The following is a 22,184-nucleotide window of genomic DNA, read 5'->3' on the forward strand; positions in this document are numbered from 1 at the left end:
ATAATACTTATTATTAAACATTTATATATTTTTTGATAATACTTACTGTTTCAAATTTGTAGAAACCTTATAGTGCAAAAGTTAGTGGTTAATTTCAATTTTTTATATCAATTTCAAAACTCCAGGTGTAATCTATGTTTCACATTGCAGGAGCACAGCAGTATGTCTGTGGACTCACGCTACTAGAAACAGCGTTTCAATACCCGTGGTGGGCAGAACACAGATAGCCCATCGTGTAGCTTTGTGCTTAATTATGAAATAACTCTACATTTTGTACTTTAAGCCCCTGTATAACCTGAAGCTCCACTGTTCCATAGAAGGAGAAAGCACCCCACATTATGATAGAACCTCCTCCACTGTGTCGTGTAGAAAATGTCTCCAGTGGGATATCCTCATCGTGCCAGTAACGTTGAAAGCCATCTGGACCATCCAGGTTAAATTTTTTCTCATCAGAGAACAAAACCTTCTTCCACTTTCTACGTCCCATGTTTGGTGCTTCTCAGCAAAGTTTAACCGAGCTGTTTCGTGATATGGAAGGAGGTGTGGCCTTTGAAGACGTTTACGGTTTTTAAAGCCTTTCTCTCGTAGATGCTGTCTGATTGTTCTTGAGCTGCATTCTGTGTCCGTAAGGGCCTTAATCTGGTTCCACGATCGGTTGGTGTCTTGCCAGACAATCCGTCGAATCCTCCTGCTCAACGCTGATGAAATTTTCTTGGGCCGATGGTTTGAAATTCCGTATCCCTCAGGGTCTTTTAAGAAATTTGAAACAGCAGTTTTACTACGCCCAATCTCACCAGCGATGGCACGTTGAAAAAGACCATGTTTTTGCCCAATGTAACACAGAAAATGTTAGTGGGAGATGTTGAAAACGCTAATGCTTGAACACAAATGACTAACTTTCGTTACGTGTTTACCGATTAACGCTTCGTTTCAGTATGGTCTCAAACTTTTGACCAGCTAGTATTTAGGCTAATTTCTTAGTTTTCACATTTTCCCTGTTAAATGGCAAAAACGTTTTATATTTTTATTTTCCCTTTTTTATTTTCATCTTTCGAAGCTCTACACAAATAAGTGGTTGAATCTGACAACGCAAAATGCATATTTTGTCTTTATGTTCATTGACCTTAAGATTTTGGACAGTAGTGTATGTATCATAACTGTATTCTTCCTTACTTTCGAAGTTGAGATCATATGAAATATAGCACTGATCATTATAGCAAACTTACTCATTTCCATTAAATTCTTAGAGTAACCATTTCTCAATATGTTTGTGACTGATGAAGAATTAAGGCTTATCGACTAAAATGAGCTTTCGACAGACAATGTAAAAGCCGTTGACGCCAAATAGTTCTTTAATCGCTGAAGGCATGTGCCTTGATCATACACTGTCATTATGTTTAAACTTGTATTCCAAAATGGCATTGTTTACATTTTTCTTGATGAACGGTCACTGTGATACAGCTGTTATTACGCAATTTATTGCAGAACATTTGACATTCCAACTAGCATATGTACAATAGCAATGCATGGTGATGGGTTTATGAAAATTTTACTTTACGAAATACGCCAGAGGCAAAATAAAGGCAAAAATTGAAGGTATATAAGAATGATGTTATTCATATACATTTAGCTTGATTATTCAAAAACACTTTTTGTTTTAACGGTCAAAAAGCAATAAGCAGAATGTGCCTTCAAAACATCTCAATATAAGTATTTCTATACTGAAAATATGTATACACAATGTGGAAAAAAAGAAATCCGTCAAATTGATGAGTTTTAAAAATGGAATATATCTGCAATATTGACGTTTTACCCGTTATGAATATGGACAGTGTTTCTGTCCTAAATACGTCAGTAATTATTGAAAGTACAAAGACTATGTGAACCTCATGCAATGAAATAGGTTTGGTTTGTTTTGAATTTCGCGCTAAGCTACATGAGGGCTATCTGCGTTAGCCGTCCCTAATTTAGCAGTGTAAGATTAGAGGGAAAATGCTCGTCATCATCACCCACCGCCAACTCTTGGGCTATTCTTTTACCAATGAATAATGGGATTGACCGTCACATTATAACGCCCCCACGGGTGAAAAGGCGATCATGTTTGGTGCGACAGAGATTCGAACCCGCGACCCTCGAATTACGAGTCGAGTGCCTTAACCATATGGCCATGACGGGCCCTATGAAATAGACTACTGGAGAAATCCCATCATACCCTAGTGGTCACCAAACTAGTTTGGTTTAGTTTGTTTTTGAATTTCGCGCACAGCTACACGAGGGCTATCTGCGCTAGCCGTTCCTAATTTAGCAGTGTAAGCTTGAGTTTTTGGTTTATTCAACACAATGTCATCGCATATTAACTGGCTACAAAATGTACAGATGACTTTTAACAAAATTACACAATGTCAGTAATAAAATTAAAAAGACGAACAAAAGTAGATGATTAGATATACTAGACTAACTGCTGTGCAATTCGAAATAAAATTATTAGTTGTCTAAATGATTATTCTCTTGTCTTAAAGAAACAATAAAAATATTTATAGAATCAAAGAAAATTGAGCAAAAATGTAAGCTTTTAACAGAAACACACGAAAGAAAGGTGAGGTAAAAATGGTCACTTCGTCATGTGTTTGACTATGGCTTTTACAGAATAAAATGAATGTTATTAAAAAGCAGCACAGCGGAAAGTCTACAGACTTATAATGCTAAAATCAGGGTTTAGATACTTGTATTGGTCACAGAACAGAGAGCCTATTGTGTAGCTTTGTGCCTAACTAATGTGGAACGAAGAGGTACATTGCCATTGAAGATTTGGTTTTGAACTTCACGCAAAACTATACGATGGCTATCTGCGCCAGGTGTTCCTAATTTCGCAGTATAAAACTAGAGGGAAGGCAACTAGTCATCACCACCCACCACCAACTCTTGGGCCACTGAAAGAGCGAGCATGTTTGGTGTGACGGAGATTCGAACCCGGGATCCTCTGATTATGAGTCAAGTGCCTTTACCACCTGAACATGATAGGCCCAACCGAAAATTACAGCAGAAATACGAGACAATGGTGTTGGCCACTAGGTGGGGCGTCTTACCCTAAGCAAATCGTTTTAAAAAAATCGCATTGTATAAAATATCAGTGGAGTTGAACCGTATGTTTCTCATTTATGGCATATTCAGTTCTTTATAATTCCTGTTTCAAATCAGCAGGGATGAGCATCACTTAAACATATAATTTGTAAAATTAGAAATTAAAGGTCCTCACCGTAGATAAAAGTGATTACAAAAGAAAAACTGCAGTTGGATTTTGATTATTCAACGATCCACCAGTGTATTTATGAATAGTATTACGTGAACAATATACATCAGTCATTCTATATTACAAAATGTCACAGCTGTTCGTACATGTGGATGGGTGACTGTGTTACTTCTACATGTTACCTTTTACAGAAATTAAGAACTCAAAGAAAACAATGTTGGATAGTTTTAATTTCATAAATGTATTCTCAAGACTGCTGGTATGGATATTAAATATTTAATTAAAATGGAGTACAGAGCAACATTTCGATCTTCTTAGATCATCTTCAGATTAACCTTCTTTCTTACCTGAAGATGTCCTAAGAAGATCGAAACGTTGTTCTGTACTCTACTTTAATTAAAGTTTTAATACCGTACCAGCCGTCTTTATAATACATTTTTATTTCAAGTGGGTTTCTCGTCATCACAAATTAATTCCATAAATGTCTTTGTACGTGTGTATGTCTAGATGTAGACTTTAATGTACTGGAAAGTTATTCTATTACTTGTTTATATAACTGATATCGTAATTTAAATGTTCTATTCTAGTGGCTCAGCGTTTTATCTTTTGAGGCTGTGATTCTTGTGTAATTTGGTTTCACTTCATATATAATTGTTTATGTAACACACCAGACGGCGGATCGAGTAATTGAGGTTGACGAAAATAATGGCCTATGTCGAAACGGCTGAAAAAGACAGGTTTGTATAATAATATATTCAACAATTATTTAACTTTTGTTACATAAATTGTTGATTTTTTAAGTTCCTAAATTTTTTAATGTGATTGATAAATGTTTCAAAGTTGAGTAACATAGGAAAAACTTCAGATTTGAAGAGAGTTGAGTGCACCATCACTTGATGATGTATCCGTATCAGGCAGACAGAAGTACAAGTTTTCATTGTTTTGGGATAGCTTGGATTGCTTATCGAAATATTTTGAATATCAGAATTTTACAGTAATACACAGTGTAAATATTATTGTAAAAAAATTGAAGTTCCTGTTATTTCTTCTGGCTCTAATTTTTTATCACAAGGTAATCTGGGAAAAAAAACCTGCTATTCAAGTTCACTGAGGATGACAGTTTTAAACGGAGTAACCACTTGTTTAAATATTTGTATAAACTAATAATAATTTAAAAACAAACTATAATTTTAGTGTAAACGATGTTATCATTAGCTCCTGAAGTTTGCTTTCTTACAGAAATTTGTGTTCTTTTAAAAAAACTTATGTATAGGCTGAAACGAATTACTAACCAATAATAAGTAAATAATAAATATTACAGTTGAAACCTCAATGCATTTAGAATTTGGTTATAAATATAACCTTCTTGTGTATATTGAAACACTGTATTACAAAATAGTGGAGAAAAAATGAAAAGAAACATAGGGATGGATAATATCAATCTTTTGAGCTCCCTGCTAGTACAGCAGTATGTCTCTGGATTTACAATGCTAAAATCAGGGGTTCGATTCCCCTAGTGGGCTCAGCAGATAGCCCAATGTGGTTTTGCTATAAGAAAACACACCCACACATCAGTCCTTTGAAAACAATGCAAACAAGACAATAGGGATGGCATTTTCATATACCTACATAATAGCTATTATGTAGGTATAATGCAAATGTCATCCTTATTGTCTTATTTGTATCATTCTAAATGATTGATATAAACCACCCCTACATTTATTTCCTTTCATGGAAAGTTTTTTTTTAACTTGTTTTAAACTAGTAATGGCTATAGTGTAGTACATATGCAAACCACAGTAAAAGTACACTGTGGTGTAAAAATAGTAGTTTATCATTATTTAAATTAACATTATATAACTATAATAAGAGTACTTCTACAGTACTAGTAGTAATAACATTAAAAATAAGCTAGAACTTAGAAGTAGAACTCTAATCTCATACATTTCACTTTACTATTTCCTTCATAATGCATCAACGGTCAAACTACATATATTCTACAGAAATACAATTTGTCCAAAATTTAAACAAGTTTGAGTATAGTCTTGAAGATTCCTACATTTAAAGTTATACTGGTAATATTAACTACTTTAAGCTGGATTTATAGTTTCTTCAAGTTTCACCATTCAGAGTACCAATGTGCAGTTTATTTAAGTTTTAACAATACAAGATGTATAGATATAATTACTTCTGAGTTTTCTTCATCCAAAGAAAAGAAAATTTAAATTTTTAATCTGTTCTTTGTAATTCAAACTTGATATTAAGCTAGTAGCACTGTTTCCAGCATGTTTATATCCTCCTTATGTTGAGTGTAGTAAAAGTACCAAAACTGCATACAGTATTTGTAATTAATTTAGGCTTTATTTGAATATTATTTAACTTTTAAGGATACAGTAAGATATTTTTACTTTTTAAATTTTAAAAAAATGCTCTACAAAGTATTCAAAAACTATTTTATTTACTTTTATTTCTTCACAATCAACTGCTCAATTTAGAATTTTAATTGCCAGTGATATCTAGATCTTTCTGTTCTTGAACATCTCTAATATTTTTCTCATATAATAGTTGTGTTATTTATATCGCATATCCCAAAAGAAATATTTTACCCTATTCAGCATTAAAACAAGTTTTCCATTTAACTCTCTTCAATTTCAGATACTTTATTGTAAATAAATTTAGAAGTGAAAACATTGGTTTAAAACACTATTTAAAATTTTAACAAAAATAATGAATAACAAAACTTCCCAAAATAGAACAAAACATCCCTTAGGAATTCCACTAGTCATTTTGTAGTCAGAAACATTTGAACATTTACTAACATATTTTGCTGTCTACTATCAAACTGATTTACTAGTCACTTTTTTTAACTTTGACTTAATAAGAATCCACTTTGATTCTAAACTTCTTTTATCAAAATGTGCTACATAATAGATTATGAGACATTAAAAATGTCTTAACTCTCAAATTACCTAAACAAATAGAAAAATAATCACTAAATGCAGTCTTGATATTTCAAGACTTTTCTTAAGTTCCTTTAGATGGCAGTTTGTTCCAAAGATTTAATACCCTATTTGAGAACTGAAATTGTTTCATCTGAAAATGCATCTGGCCTTTAAATTTATTTCATATTGCCCTGACAGTTTAACACAGAACCTGATTTGTTGATACTCCATGTAAGTTGGAGTACTTCAGTTAGATCAGCCCTGACCTCTTTTGATCCATCTAGGATGTTTAATTTAAGTTAAACTAAACACTAAAAAACACAAATCCAATACTTGTTATTCAAATATTTATCAAGCTTTCCTTTAAACTCAGTGATGTTTGCTGGATCTATCATATCTAAATGCTAATCATCCTTTTAGAGAAAATAATGCTGTGTTAGTTGAAGATGAATTCTACTATGCCAGAATTTATATTTGTGTCTCCTAGTCTTACTGTTCCCAACATTAAATACTACAAAAGATATACATCAATGCTATAAATTCTCTTAATACTCTTAAACACCTCAATGATAATTCAAGAGAAAACAAGCTTAGAGATCTTAGCCTATCCTCTTATGACAACCTTTCCATTTCAAGTATCATCTCAGTAGTTTTCCTCTGAACCCCTTCCAAAATTTCATTATCTTTTCTGTAGTTCAAGACTGAATGTAGTATTCAAAATGTGAAGTGTGGCCTAACCAGTGATCTGTACAATGACATTATAACCTGTTTAGGTTAGTATTCAATATTTCTGTAGATACAACTTAAAATTCTATTTAAACTGCCATTAGCAACAATGTGTTGCTTGAATGACTTAAAAGTGATCTATCAGAACACCAAGCAACCATTTCGTTCATAACACAGTTAAAGTTGTTCCAGTCAAAGTTATACTTCAAATTGTGATAATCCACATGTGTTATTTTGTATTTATTATAATTAAACATCATCTGCCAATTTACCAAGTAATCCAAATCCTTTTGTAAACCATTTACAACACTTAAAACTTCAATGTCATTTGCAAATTTAAATAATTTGTTGACCATTCATTCACCTGTGTCATTGATGTAATTCAAAAAGAGCAAAGATCTAACACTGAACTCCATTTATGTTATACAGTGTAGAAAATGCAATCACTGATATATGGGACATGCACAAACAACTCTTAGAGAATATTTCAACAACCATAAATTTATTAACACCAAAGAAAGATCTCCTTGTTGCTAACACAAACAAACTTGGTCATTCCATTAACGATTGTACTTTTATAGGCTTTGAAATGAGTGTTGAAACTAAAGCAGATAGAGAAATAAAAGAAGCTTATTGGATTGTTCATCTAAACCTTTCAGAATTAATTTCAATCCTGGAATCAGTGATCTCTGTTCATTGGTTTCATCTCTGTCAGTAAAATGATTTTTATTCTTTGCTTATTTTTTGTGTAATGTGAAAGCTGAATATCCTAAAACTTACTATTTGTTTAAGATACTTTTTCATACCTTTTTTAATAAATTGGTTAGTATGACATATCTTTTTCAATCAGCCTCTATACTTAAACACTTTAAGTATAGTTTTAATTATGTGTATATTTAGCCATTTCTAAAGTAAAATATCTCTAACACCTTTTAACAAATACTCCTGTCATTGGATAAATTGTACTGGAAATGAGATGCTTACAACAGTACATAGAGAAATAGACATTTCCTGGAAAAACCAGATTAAATTCATGATGTCACTAAACTCCCTTTATATATATCACTCATTTGGTTACACCACCATAACTGATTTGCCACTGAAGAAGAAGGGTCCACCTTTTAAAATCTCTCAGGTTGTAGGGTTTTTATTCATTCTATCAAGACTTCTTGAACCTATGTGATTTTCTCACATCATGAACCTTTCTCTAACAATTATTCAAAGACTGGATCAGAGTTGGTAAATAAAGTTGAAGTTATGTGACCAATATAATCACTTAAAGGAAGAACACACTTCTGATTTGAAGGTGACCAAATATATGTGGCATGCAAATTCATTTGAAATTCCAAGTAATTTGTACTTTTTTTTTTCAAGCATGTTCACTTTTATTCTCAGACCAGTCAGTACCTGCAGTAGCAATATTTTTGTTTTTTTATATCCATTGCATCTACTTGTAGTTGTTTGAGTACTCCAAATTGCATATGAGCCCTGTGAAGATGGTCTTTCATAATGTTAGTTTCCTTGATCATCTGGCTTGTTGAGTTTTTCGGGTTCAACAGTTGCTGTACTACATGAGAAATTTGGACTCTATTTTTTGGAATTAGGATTGGAATCTGTATACCATTCAGCAAAATATATTTTTTGTTTACATCTTTGTAACTTGTTATATTAGGCAATTGTTTAGTCATCTCTGTGAAATTGGACTCATTTACTGCTTCTTCAGTGTTGATGCTATTTATTTTCTTCAAATCAACCAGTTCTTCTGTACCTATTTTTGGATTTAGGCATGTTTCAACAAACGTATTCCCCAATCAGCTGTTGATGGTGATCTAATATGATAAGGTACCAATCTTGTGAAGTGTTAATATGAGCAGTTAGCTTCATTTTCTGCAAGGAACTTTTCATGAGGACTTCAAGTGGTCTAATTGATAATGAACTATGTATTTCTCCATCTTATTTTTGGGATTTATAGCTGTGTATCTGAAATTTCTTGTGATACATCCTTCCTGTAACAGATCTCTTCAGTGCTTTTCTTTAGAGTTGTATAAGTGCAGACCTACCCCTTTCTCACCACTGAAACTACTCCTGTGGGAAAATTTGATGAACATAAAGCAGATTTCATCTTCTTTGTGGAACATGATGTTACATTACTCTGGAGTAAAGATCCTAGTGATTCATGTGATGTATTTAGTGAAGTTGGAGTTTGAGGGAGAGAATTATGGTAATTTGAAAATGTCTTTATGTTAAATGATATGTCATTATTTTCTGACTCTTCTGTGGTTTCTTTTCAGTATTTTTGGTCTGTTTTGTTTTCTTCTCATGTTTCTTTCTTTATTAAACTGACTGAGTTCATTTCCATGGCATTCTCGTTCAGCAACTTTAGCTTTTGTTTTCTCAGAACATTCCTTCTTAAATCTCTTTCAGACTGTGCTGGGAATTGTTCAGGTGTTTGCTCCTCAAGTCTTTATTGTTTTCTTCTCTGTTTGTTCCATTTATTTCCTTCAATATCCTTCTGTCTCTCAGTGATGATGAGAAAACCCACTTGTAGAGAAAAATATATATGTAAAAATGGCTGGTTTGGGTTGAGAAAAATTTTCACTTTGTGAACCTGACGATAACCAAAGAAGGTTGAAACGTTGTTTGCTCCTCTACATAAAAAATTTCTCAACCCAAACCAGCCGTTTTTACATATATATCTTTCTATCTCTGTTGAAAAGTTCTGTGTGTCAATCTTTTCATTTGTTTTTCATGTTTCTTTCATAACTTTTGGCAGCATTGTACTTTCATAGTTTTTAATACAGATTGGCTCTGTACTTCTAAACTATAGTTGTATTTTTGTTAATAATGTCCTCCTCCCTTTCATCTTGTGTTACTTATTACTTGGACACATTTCTGACCTTGCACGAAGAATAAATAAAAGATACTGAATTGGTTAGATTCTGCAATGAAAATTAACATAACATTGATAATGGATAAACAAACAAAAATATAAATTAATTAGTGAAAATCAGTGAAAAAGTAACCCTGCTGACAGTTAAAAGTTGATGCTTTCTAGCACTAGAAGAATAAAAACTTGACCATGTACTAAGAAGAGTCCAAAGTTCAAACACTTACACCAAGTTGCTATAAAAATTAAATTTTAACTTTATACTAAAATATTCATTATGAAAAAGATGCTCAGAGATTGGTGGAAGTGTTCTTTCTGTAAAATAAGCCAGATTTTCATGTAAGTCGTACTTTTTCTGTCAAAACGAGAAATTATTTCTATATGTTATCATTGATGAACTTATTAGACATTAAATTTGAAATTATCACTACAAACTCAAAGAAATGCAACAGAAATCTATTAAGTGTACTCAATCTTGTTTTGGGGAGGGAAAATTGAAAAGGTAATGCAATTATTCTGTTGATTTTGTGTTACAGAAGGAACATTCAGTAATGTGCTAAATAAATCTAGGAATAATTATGATACAGTAATATATCTGAATATTCACTGAAGTTCCCTACATGGGGATACAACGTACCAAGTATTGAATCGGAGCAACAACTAGTGTAAAAGGTATGATTATTCAAAGGTGCATTACAGAAGGGACGTCTTTTTGCGCTATGCTTTTGGCAATAAAACTTGACATAAGAATTTGTCTACTTAGTTATTTGGGAAAAAATTAGCATAATGCTCTCAATCAGATGGAATATATTTATCTTAAAATATTCAAGCCTCATTATCTGTGCCATTTGTTATGAATAGTACAAATATATTAAGATCAAGAAAACATACACTTGCATGAGAAAATTTTAACTTCATCACAGATTTATTGTTCTGTGGAATAGTCTTATCATTTGAACTGCCTTTAATAAAGGCTGTGCAAGTACTATTTATTTTCTATGAATTTCTGGTGTTATGGATCTTAAAGAAAATTGAGAAGATTTAAAATTATTTTACTTTTTAGCAATATATTTTCATGCAAGTTCTAATATAAGGTTGTTATTTGTATCACTTAGAGTAGGCAGTAAATGTTTTAATTAATCAGTGTTAGAAGTATGCTTATAAATAATGCAGCTCTCTCTCTGTAGGCTGTGAAATCTTGTGCATATTATGGATGAGACATGTGGTATAATTTTTTTGAGACTTGGCAATATTGCTTAAACCTTTATTAGCAAACACTGAAGAAAAAATAAGATCTAGTAACCTAGTTATCCACAGATCTTCAGATATTAGGTTTTGTGTATTGTACCACAAAGGCTCTTCTTCCATTCTAATATCGAGCTTACTCTTAATGTATTTGAAGAAATTATTACTATTGATGTGTACATTTTCAGCCAATGTTTTTCATGTACTATTTTTTGATTATCTGTTTCCCTATTTTGATCTTCTGTAATCATCCAAATCTTCCATCATTGCAGCCAATTCATGTTTGTTATACATATAATGTTTTTCTTAATTTTATTTTTCATACCTTTAGAAAGTCAGTCTGATTTTTTTTTTACTTCAGCCACCCTCTTATATCTATAAGGAACATATTTATCTTGTATATTTCAGAATTTATATTTCAAAATTTTCATATTTGATCAATGTCTCTAATTCAGCTGTCCAATCCATAGCAGATAGTTCTTACCTTTTCAAAATTTGCCTTTTTTTGAAATCTAGCTGAGCAATGATCATGTGCACCCCAGTGTCTCCTCTCTCAAGCATTTCCTTCAGAGAGGTTGACAATATAAAATAGTATTTTTTCTAGTAGGTTCCTTAAATAAATATTGAATAAAACCATTCCAAACTCATGAGTTGGCCATACCATTTCACAATCTATATGCCAAAAATTTAAATATTCCAATTCATAACCCATCTTTAACACTTAAATTCTTTATTTCAATGTTGAATTTCTCATTAGTTTTATCAGCTTCTTTTGGTAGTATGTAATAAATTTCTATTAAAAACCTTCTTCCCTTATAACATTAAAAATGGCCATAATGACACATAACCCAGAACCAGGACTAGAAAAACCAACTTCAGGTGACTGACGATGGTTCTTGTACTTACCTGTTAGTCTTCCTGGCAGGTATGATCATTACTATTCTGCTGGAGAAAGCCCTTTACAACTTCTCTCACTGTAGTTTCTCTCTTAACATTGTAGACTGGATGTCAACATTGGTTTTATGCTATTTATGTTTTTAAATGCTGTTTTGTTTTACCTTCATTTCCTTTTATGAATTTTACTACATTTACTTTACTTTTACCTTTTTAGCAGACATTTGGCAAGTTCTTATTACAATTTTGCTACATGTCTTTTAAAACGTTTATTAATTTTTTTAAAATGGCCATAATGACACACAACCCAGAACCAGGACTGGAAAGGCCAACTTCAGGTGACTGATGGTGGTTCTTGTACTTACCTGTTAGTCTTCCTGGCAGGTTATGATAATTGCCATTATGCTACAGAAAGTCTTTTACAGCTTCTCTTAATATGGTTTCTCTCTTAACATTGTAGACTAGATGCCAAACTTGTATATTAAAGAAATTCTTCTTGACAAAATTTTCTACATTTAGCCAGGTTTCAGTATACTAATTATATCAAAATCTTCTGTCCTGACTAGTTCTCTAAAGTCATTCATTTTATTCCTAATACCTCTAGCATTTCAATAGTAACAGCTTAGCTTATCATTAAAACTAATGTAGCATCTTCTTTCCACACTATACCCATTTCTACATTTTTTTTTTTCATTATTCTGGCCCTTTCCGTTATCTGATTCTAGTTTCAGGCTATTCTTACAGTTGAGTTAATAGCCCTTGCAAATGAACAAGTTACTACCCTATTCAAATATAAACCATTCATTCCAAAAAGCTCCATTTTTGCCACTAAACTGCACCCCACAGCTCGAAAGAAGAGTTAGTAGGAAGCTGTCTGTGTTCATGAATGTTATGAGAGTTAACAGTATTGATGCATCATCACTTTTTATATTCACTTGGGAACAAAACAAATGTTTGCATCATAAGAGTTATCTTTAGCTTAGAAAGATTTACATTTTTAGCAGAATTGTTGACTTTTGAAGGGGTTGCCTTTGCATTTTGTGGACCTCAGTTTATAGAATTTAAGAGAAGTCTTATTAAATATTTAAAAGAACAAGGCAGGATTTAAATATTCTTTTGGAAGTAGATGGAACAACTTTGATGATTCAGCAGACCTCTTGTTTCTGAGTGTCAAGGTTTTTGCAAGTTAACAGTGCCTCTTCATGCACTCTTCAGATTGAACTGCCAAGGAATTTAACAAAATTAAATTGGCACTGGCTTCTTAAGAAAATGTACTTCCCATGGAATTTTAAAAGGGAACAGTGTTTACTTTTAGTTAGTTGCAGTAAAATTTCATCCTGACTTTATCAAAAGCTCCAATAACTTGGTTAGACAGGAGAAGAAGAGAATTTTACAATAGTTGGGTAACATTTATGGAATGCCAACCTTTGAAATGCTTTATTTTTTGTACAGTCTCTAACAAGAAATTTTAATGTCTTGTTGGAAAAAGTAGTCAAAGTAACAGATGGATATATTTCCATATCATCATGTGACCTCATCTTTTTAAAAATGTATATCAAAATGGCAGTTCTTCACTAGTAAGGAAAAACATTATGAACAAACAACAAAGGACCATGTGTTGTTTTGAGGTTGTACTTGCACATCCATTCGTGTAAAATTAAAAATTCAAACCCATTATTTATTTTTCAGGAAATCATCAGTTCTCTTAAAATTAATGTAAAATGCTGTTCTCAACTGCTGTTAATGGCATTTTATTCCATAAGTTAGAAACATTAAGCTGTCTTAACTGCAGCTTAGCCTGTCTTTTCTAAGTCTTAAAGTTTTCCTCTAATCATGTTATCTTCAAAATATAGTATAAAAAATCATAGATCTTCCTACTGTTGATCACTCAGATAATTTTGTATATTTTATTAAGATTACCTCTTACACTTTTTTCAAGAGCAAATACATTGAGATTTTAACCTGTATTATAATTTTTCTAACCCTAGACATGTCCTAGTCTCCCCTTTTGAACCTTTTCCAGTAAGTCACTATCCTTTCTTGGGTAAGGATGCTAAATCTGTATACAATATTTCAAATGTTATCTAACAAGATGGTTTCTGAGATGGAAAGGCTTTCATATGAGGATAGGTTAAGGTTTTTATAATTATTTTATCTTGAAAAAGAATAGGTAAATAGTATCTAACTGAAGTGTTTAAATTATAAAGGGAATAGATATTATTAACACATTATTTTTTCTATTAAATGGTAAGTGGAGTAAGAGGACGTACATTTAAGGCTTGGCAGGATAGAACTCTGTCTGCAAGTGGACACCTGCAGTGAGCCAAAGTATCCCTTGTTACTCGCATGTTATTCTATAAAGAGATAATTACCACTTTCAACCAAATAAGTGTATCTAAATACATTAACATTTTATTAGTCTGTTAGAAATAAAGCATTGCTAAGATGGTTTTAGTGACTTACTATTACCATTTCAAGATCCTTTTTTTCATACATGTTATCATGTATGTTCTCAAAATGCATTGTTTTACACATACTATAATTTGAGACATTTTCCAGATATTTGTTTAACTTGTCAATTGATTCAAGTCGTTCTGTAGTACCTAAACATTCTCACTTCAGCTCATTCACTTTTGAAAAATGGCAGCTGAGATTTAAAAGTTCAAAAATGAATCTTCTAGGTTTCAGAACAGGGATGTCTTTATTTTCTTCATTGTTAGAAATGCTTGTAAGGAAGTCAAGAACTTCAGCAATGTTTCTTCCTTTCATAAAAAAAAAAGAAAGATTCATATTCAGCCTTTTAAAAGAACTAGTTTTATCCTAGATTCTCATTTTTACAGTCTAAATAAGCATAAATACTTTTCACATGTAATTTGGTGTTTGAGTAAAAGACTTTCCTAACAGTGGCTTTCTTCACTTTCTATTTATCTCAGTAAGTTGAATTTAGAAGTTAGGATTCTTGTTTTCAACCACAAAGATACTAGTAGAGTTATGAATGTTTTTTACTGTAAACATTTTCTTTGTAATGAAATTTCCGTTCACAGTATTCAAAGCTGTTATATTTTTGTTTTATTTCTTCATGAAACTTTTGGCATTAGATATTGACATCTTGTAATTTTTGTTTCTTTTTTTTCTATATTTTTAATAATACATTAGCTCTTTCTTAGACCACTGTATCATTCTTCATTTCACCAGTATGTTCACTTTCTTCTAGTCTCAACATTTCTAGCTTATCGCACCCTGACTTTTCTATTTATCTACATACATATAAAAGGACAATTTGATTAAGTTTCAGGATCTGATGGAAATTGTTTCATTTCAGCCTGTTTCATGAAATTACAATTTAAAAAGAATTTTACAATTATTATTTTCTCTTAGAGGTGTATATTTCTTTAGTTGCTCATTTGCTGTCACAAAATAATTTGTGTTGGTTCAGAAAATCAACTTCTAACTAGACACAGGAATGTAGAATAATATTGAATATTTCTACTTAAGAACTTGTATTAAATGTTAAGTTAGTTTAATTCAAAAAAGAAAAACAAAAGTAGTAAATTCTAAAATACACGTATTTCTCAATAACAAAATATTTCTGAAGCATAATTATAACTTTTGTATAAACATGAAAAAGTTTTTAATATATGAAATGATTTTAAAAGTATTATATATAATTTTTAGAAATGGTACAAACTGACTTAAATAGATTCACTTTTATTTAAGGTTTTCACTTTTGCTTTTGGAGCCAGGAGAAATTTACTTTGAAGATTTCAGTGTTTATTACTATGATGAAAAACTAGCAGAACCAGAAGCTATAAAAAGGTATATATTTGTTTTTTTAAATACATTTTCTTAAATATTTTTTCATGAATATATGAATTGTTTTGTAACTTACAACTCATTGTTAAATAAAGCTATGAAACAACATGCTGTAGCAGAAAAATTTTATTATTAACATTTTCAAGTTTTATGTGTGATGGGCCAAATTCTCTACAGTAAATTTTTGTGATTTGTTGGTAATAGATTTCAGTAATAAATAAATAGCAACATGGTACACTTGTTGGAAAATAATGTATCAAAACAAGTCAAATGTGTATATATATGTTCATGACTGTTGTTTATTGCAGTTGTATCCAGGTCTTTAAATAATCTTTTTTTCAAATTTCATATAGGCTGGTTTAGTTACTTTCAAATGCAATTTGACAAGACAGATTATTTTTTCTCCACTCTGTTATTGCAATAAAAGCTGTGATAATTTTACTTCAAAATCACTACTGTAAATATTAATAACCATAGTTATATCCAGAGCTTTAACCCTTATCACCTGGCTATGCTTTCAAAGAGATGGTAATTTTGCTATTATTATATTTCATTACAGATTTTAAAGCAGTAGTCAAATTGTTTGAAACTTGACAAGAACATTCTTAAAAATATTTAGTTTGAGAAAAATAAAATATTTAATTTTGATTTTTTATATTATTTCTGATAAAATATTTAACACGGTTATTTGCACTCAGACTCTTAATAGTTTACCTGCAAGGTGAATTTCATTTTCAGTATGAAGATATTGTTTATTTTGTTTGAAGTTAAGCACAAAATTACACAATGGGCTATCTGTGCTCTGCCACCCATGGGGAATGAAACGTAGTTTCTAGGAGTGTAAGTTCACTGTGCCACTGGAAGAGCTATTATTTATTACCTTACAGTTTTCATGTTTCATTTGTATTATCTCCAGAATCTTCAAAATGAATATCAAAAGTTTATTTAAGGTAAATGTTTATTTTTTATTTTCTGTTTCCTGTGTTATATCACTAACCTTATTATCATCATTGTACAGGGCAATGAAATGCTGAAAATTAACAAATGAAAATATGTTCATACCTTTCAACTCTTTGTTAGAATTCACTAGAATAATCCTTTTTTGTTTTGTATGTTTAATTTAATATATTTTATTTTTTTATTATAGTTTATTTAGTTTTAATTTTCCTTTCAGATTTTTTCTTTTATTGTTTGTGCCAATATCTCAACTGCTGTCTGTGAGGCTTTATAAAGTTGTTGTTGACAGACTCTGAGCAGAGACATGTTTTTATAAATAAGATGGTACTTGTAAACATCGTGTATTTAAAAGATTTTGCAATTTAAATGATAAGTTAGATTAGAAATATCTTTAAACCTTTCAAATGTGATTTTTAACACACAAATAAACCTTTTGCAATGTGTCACAGATCAAAAGCCATGTCATCACATTTGTTGACTTGTATTTGAAATTTATTGAACTACTGTTTTATGAATTTATGTCAATAAATTTTATATTAAACTGTAGATTATAATTCAAACATTATTTTTATAAATGATTTAATTTTTTAATTTAAAAGTAAATATCAAACACATCTAAATATAGATTTTAGTGTCATGTAATATGTTGAATGCAGCACTGTTTAAAGTTAGATGTTTATGATGTCAGAATATACATCTGTAGTTTTGTATTAATTATGAGCTCAAATTACCAATATTGACAAGCTAGAATACAAAATAAGAACATCTTTTTATATTACTGAGATATGGCTTATGTACTGAATCAAACACAGTGGCACCATTTACCTCTTTCCCTTTTTAGAAACTGTCCCTCACATATTGAAGTAAGTGTATATATGACATATGAATAACCAACTAACATCTTAGAGTGTTCTCATAGTGGTTTTATCAACCATTTTAATCTGTTAAAAGACAATATTCTTTCAAATCAACATTTCAAGGAGGTAGGTTGTGTCTTTAGTCTGCTATAAGTTTCATGTATTTGTATTTTTAGCATCCTAAATACAGCTTAATTACTAAGCTTGAAAATTATAGTAGAATTCTGTAGTATTAATATAGTAATTTATAATTATTTGGTTATTTAACTGTTTTTTGGTTCATATCATTCATGTGTGAAATTTTAAAAGGTGAAGCAATCTACATCGTGTAGCAAATGAGTCCTAAGGTCATGGCGAGTACAGCTGATTGTTTGCTTTACTTCTGCATTTACTGTTCTGTATTTTAAGAAAAATAAATTTAATATCATATTTCTAAATAGTAATAATCTGTATACATATATAATATATAATAATTGAAATGTGATTGTATGTTATAAAACACTAGTCCACTGAAATACAGCCGAGACAGGTTATTTTGTAAAGACTAAAGGTCAGTTTTATATTGTTGGATACGGTAGCATAAGTGCATATGCATCACATCAATGCAAGCTATGTAATGTTAGCCAGTACAACTGTAATGTTAATATAATTATAAGTAATAAATATATATCACATTATGAGACTTAAGCTACTAAGACTAAACATTTGTATTTTCATGTTATAATTTATAGTCATTCTAGAATGAAAAATAGCACAATTTATATTTATTTCCTAATTTTCTAATGATGGTTATGAGGTTGGTCAAATTGAGAGACCTCAAATAGTTCCCTTCATGGATTTCTGTACATGGTGAGGGGACTTCCCACAAAAGGTTCTGTTCTTTCAGTTTACCTCCTCTGGATCTAAACATCCATACACAAGTTTGCCTGTGTGGTGAAGCATGAAGGGAAGGAGAGGGTCCTAGTGCTTGAGGGGTCTAATCCTAATACACCACTTTGGCCTTGAATTCCTCAAGACGGGCAGCCTTGGGTTGGCTCCCCTTGGATCAGTTGGCTGGTCCATTTGGGTTAGGGGCATCCAAGTACTAGTGTTGGATGTTCTCAACAGGTGTGAACATTGTATCTGATGCTGGTGTTTGGGTATAGTGCTCACAAAACCCTGGCATTGCTGCAGTGTCCTTGTTTGGTATTGTAGTGCGTCCCCTCGTAGGGCTCCCATGTGAGTGGGGTCAGTGGGCACCAAAATATTCTTTTTTTATTATTGATTCTCCAAAGAAAAACTTTGAATAAAATAGTGAAAAACAGTCCATAGATAAATGACCACATCTTGAAGATTCTGAACAGCAACCTTCAACATCTGTAACACCTGTATCTCATATTTTTATATTACATTCTCCTTCAGACAAACTTTTAGGGCAGATGTCTCTCTTTTTCATTCAGAAGGGACAAGAGGGACTTGCTGGCTCTCCAAAGTCAGTGAAGAAGCTTTCATTTGGTGACATATTGGTGGAAACATCCACATCTCAACACAGTAAACTCTTGCATTCAAAGGCAATTGAGGATATACCTATTGAGGTTACACCTCATGCTCCTTTGAATTCATCACAAGGAGTTATTGTTGAGGTGAATTTAAAGAACATCCCCAAGTCAGAGATTATCACTGCTTTCTCCACCCAAGGAGTTTCTGCAATGAGGCGTATCTCCACTCACAAAGATGGAATTACAATGCCAACCCATATCCTCATTCTGACATTTACATCACCACGTCCACCTGCCACCATCCACGCAGGTTATCTTAATTGCAAGGTATGGCCATACATTCTAAACCATCTCAAGTTTCCAGTGTCAGTGGTTAGGTCATTCGAAGACATCATGTCGTGGTTCCTTGACATGTGCTCGTTGTGGTGGCAAGGACTATGATCCCTATGAGTGTGAAATGGACCCTCATTGCATCAATTGCAATAGTTCTCACATGTCCTACTTTTGTTCTTGCCCTAAATGGATAGAAGGAAAAAGAGGTGCAGTGTTTGAAAACGATTCAAAACATTACTTACTCTGAGGCTCGAAAGTTGCTGTCCACCAGTTCATCTTGGATGTATGCTGCTGCACTTCATTCGACTACTACAGTGGGAATGCAGACAGATCTCTCTGTTCCTCCAAAAGAATCATTCTCAAACCAAATGAAAACTCTTTTGACCTCCATGGTTAAAAAACTTGATGAATCAACTTCAACACCCGTCTTTGTCCCTAACATGCATTCCAGCAAACCCCAAGATCCACTTTATTTGGTCTCAAGTACAGACATTTTTTTGGGTACATCTTTTCCTCCCACAACAAAATGCAAAATGATCATTCATTCACATTCTCAGTCACTGGAATCCTCTTCCAACAGCAAAGACCTGCCCAATTGACCCAGAACAGGATCCATGGAAGCCAATAGACCTCCTTGGAATAAAGATAGTAAAGAAAAAAGACATGGTCATAAACAGAAGGGCTCTCCACCCAGTTTGCCTACACTTAAATAAAAATGACCATCTTGATAAAATGGAACTGTTGAGGTTTACATTCTAATCTGGATGACATCAAAGCACTGATTGCTTCTTACCATCCTGTATGCCCTTCCTTACAGGAAACATTTCTGAAACCTGCCGATACAGTCACCTTTTGGCTGTTGTTCTTTTTGTACAGAAATGACAGGCTGTGTGATGGATGAGTGCATGGAGGGGTGCCACTCTTGGTTGATCAGCATGTACCCACCCTGTCTTTACCACTCAACACACCCTTGGAGACCATAGCCATTTGTGTTTCTTTGGGTCATACCATCACTGTTTGTTCTCTCTACCTGTTACTTGGAGAGACCTATGATCAATCAGACCTTGATTCTCTCATTGAACAGTTGCCATCTCCCTTTTTTAATCTTGGGGACTTTAATGTACATCATCCCTTCTGGGGAAGTGCTAATATTGGTGGAAGGGGTTGCTTCATAGAGCGTATGCTTTCTGATCACAGCCTTTCTCTTTTCAGTATTAGTTCTTATACTTGTTTTCCTGCACCTAGTCAGTCCTTTACTGCTATTATTATCTCAATTTGCTCCCCTTCACTGTTCTCCCACTTTCCATGAAGGGTTGATAATAACCCAGGAGGCACTGATCACTTTCGTGTAATTTTAAGATAGACTGGTCATGATGGATGCTACCTGACCCGCATGCTCCAGTGGAAGCAGGATCAAACAAACTGGTCCTCTTTCACTGCTCTCACAGAACTTGATCCTGCTATCATCTGTAAGCCATCAATAGACGACTGTGTGGCAGCAGTAACTGACTCTATTGTATAGGCGGCCGCTTAGTGTACTCCTAAAACCTCGACACATTTTTCTTGATATACTCATCCATGGTAGAATTCTGCCTTCCACATGGCATGGAAGACTCAAAAACAGGCCTGGGAAACTTTTTGTAGGTATCCCACACAATCATATCATATTGCTTTCCAGCAGGCTCATGCACATGCTCAAAAAATAAGACATCAAAGCCAGAAGGACTCTTGGATTAAGTTCACAACCAGCATATCTTTACCACCAGTTCCATAGTCATATGAAACAAGATTTAAAAGGTCAGTGGGCAATATAATTCTGTCCCCCTCTAGATCTTGCTTTCTGATAGCCAGGATGTAGCTGATACCCAGAGCATTGGCAATACACTAGGTGGATGTTTTTGTCAGGTATCTAGCACTTCTGCTTCTTCCTCCATCTTCTTAGCTATCAAGACTTGGGCAGAGGAATCACCTCTTTCCTTTTGAGCTGATTATCTTTATGACTATAATCATCTCTATACACTTGTGAAACTCAAACTGGTCCTTCATTGGTCTGGCATACATCAGTCAGACCAGATGGTGTACACTATAAAATGCTAAACCATCTATATCTTGCTTTTCTTGCTATTCTTTTGATTGTTTTTAACTGGATCTGGCAGTAGAATGTTTTTTCTTATGCCTGGTGGCAAGCTATTGTTTTACCTTTCTCTAAGCCTGGGAAGGATCCCAAGATTCCTTCAAACTACCATCCAATTGCTTTGACGAGCTGCCTCTATAAGACCTTGGAGAGACCTTCTCCTGTTGCAAGTGGGCTCTATATCAATGACTTTCACATCTCATGTCAGTCGTCAAACATGAGGTATATTGAGCAGCAGTTATAGGCTTCTCTCAATCGTTTAATGTAGTGGACCACAGTAAATGGCTTTGACCTCTGTCTCTCTAAAACCATTTGCTTGCACTTTTGCCACCAATGTAGTATTCACCCTGATCCTGAACTACGTGTTGGTGAAGTTATGCTGCCTGTGGTCCGTAAAACAAAGTTCTTGGGTCTTATTTTTGATCGTAAGCCCACTTTTATACCACACATCAAACAGTTACAGGTCAAATGTACAAGAACACTGAACATACTCCATGTTCTCTCTTCCACCACTTGGGAAGCAGATGCTTCTATGCTAAAGATATATTGTGTTCTTATTCGATTAAAACTCGACTATGGATCACTGGTCTATGGCTCTGCCAGGAACTTGGCCTTAAAGATTCTGGGCCTCTTTAATCATCAGGGACTTTGGCTCTGCACCAGAAATT

General features: G+C 32.9%; 1 protein-coding gene across 4 annotated transcripts in view; it reads left to right on the plus strand.

Moving 5' to 3' along the window:
- Positions 1-3,858: 3,858 nt before the first annotated feature.
- LOC143239572 (protein FAN-like) overlaps positions 3,859-22,184 on the plus strand; it is a 192,302-nt gene continuing 173,976 nt past the window's right edge. For 3 of the 4 annotated variants that reach the window (XR_013021244.1, XR_013021243.1, XM_076480767.1), the window contains exons 1-2: positions 3,859-3,987; positions 15,662-15,760. Coding sequence is in view for 2 of the 4 variants with exons in the window: in XM_076480767.1 (XP_076336882.1) it covers positions 3,956-3,987; positions 15,662-15,760 (131 nt within the window). In the remaining 2 variants the exon portion in view is untranslated. The remainder of the gene's footprint in view (positions 3,988-15,661; positions 15,761-22,184) is intronic. The other variant, XM_076480768.1, reaches the window with a different exon arrangement.

The sequence above is a fragment of the Tachypleus tridentatus genome, chromosome 13, assembly GCF_004210375.1.
Source record: "Tachypleus tridentatus isolate NWPU-2018 chromosome 13, ASM421037v1, whole genome shotgun sequence".
Lineage (NCBI taxonomy): Eukaryota > Metazoa > Arthropoda > Merostomata > Xiphosura > Limulidae > Tachypleus > Tachypleus tridentatus.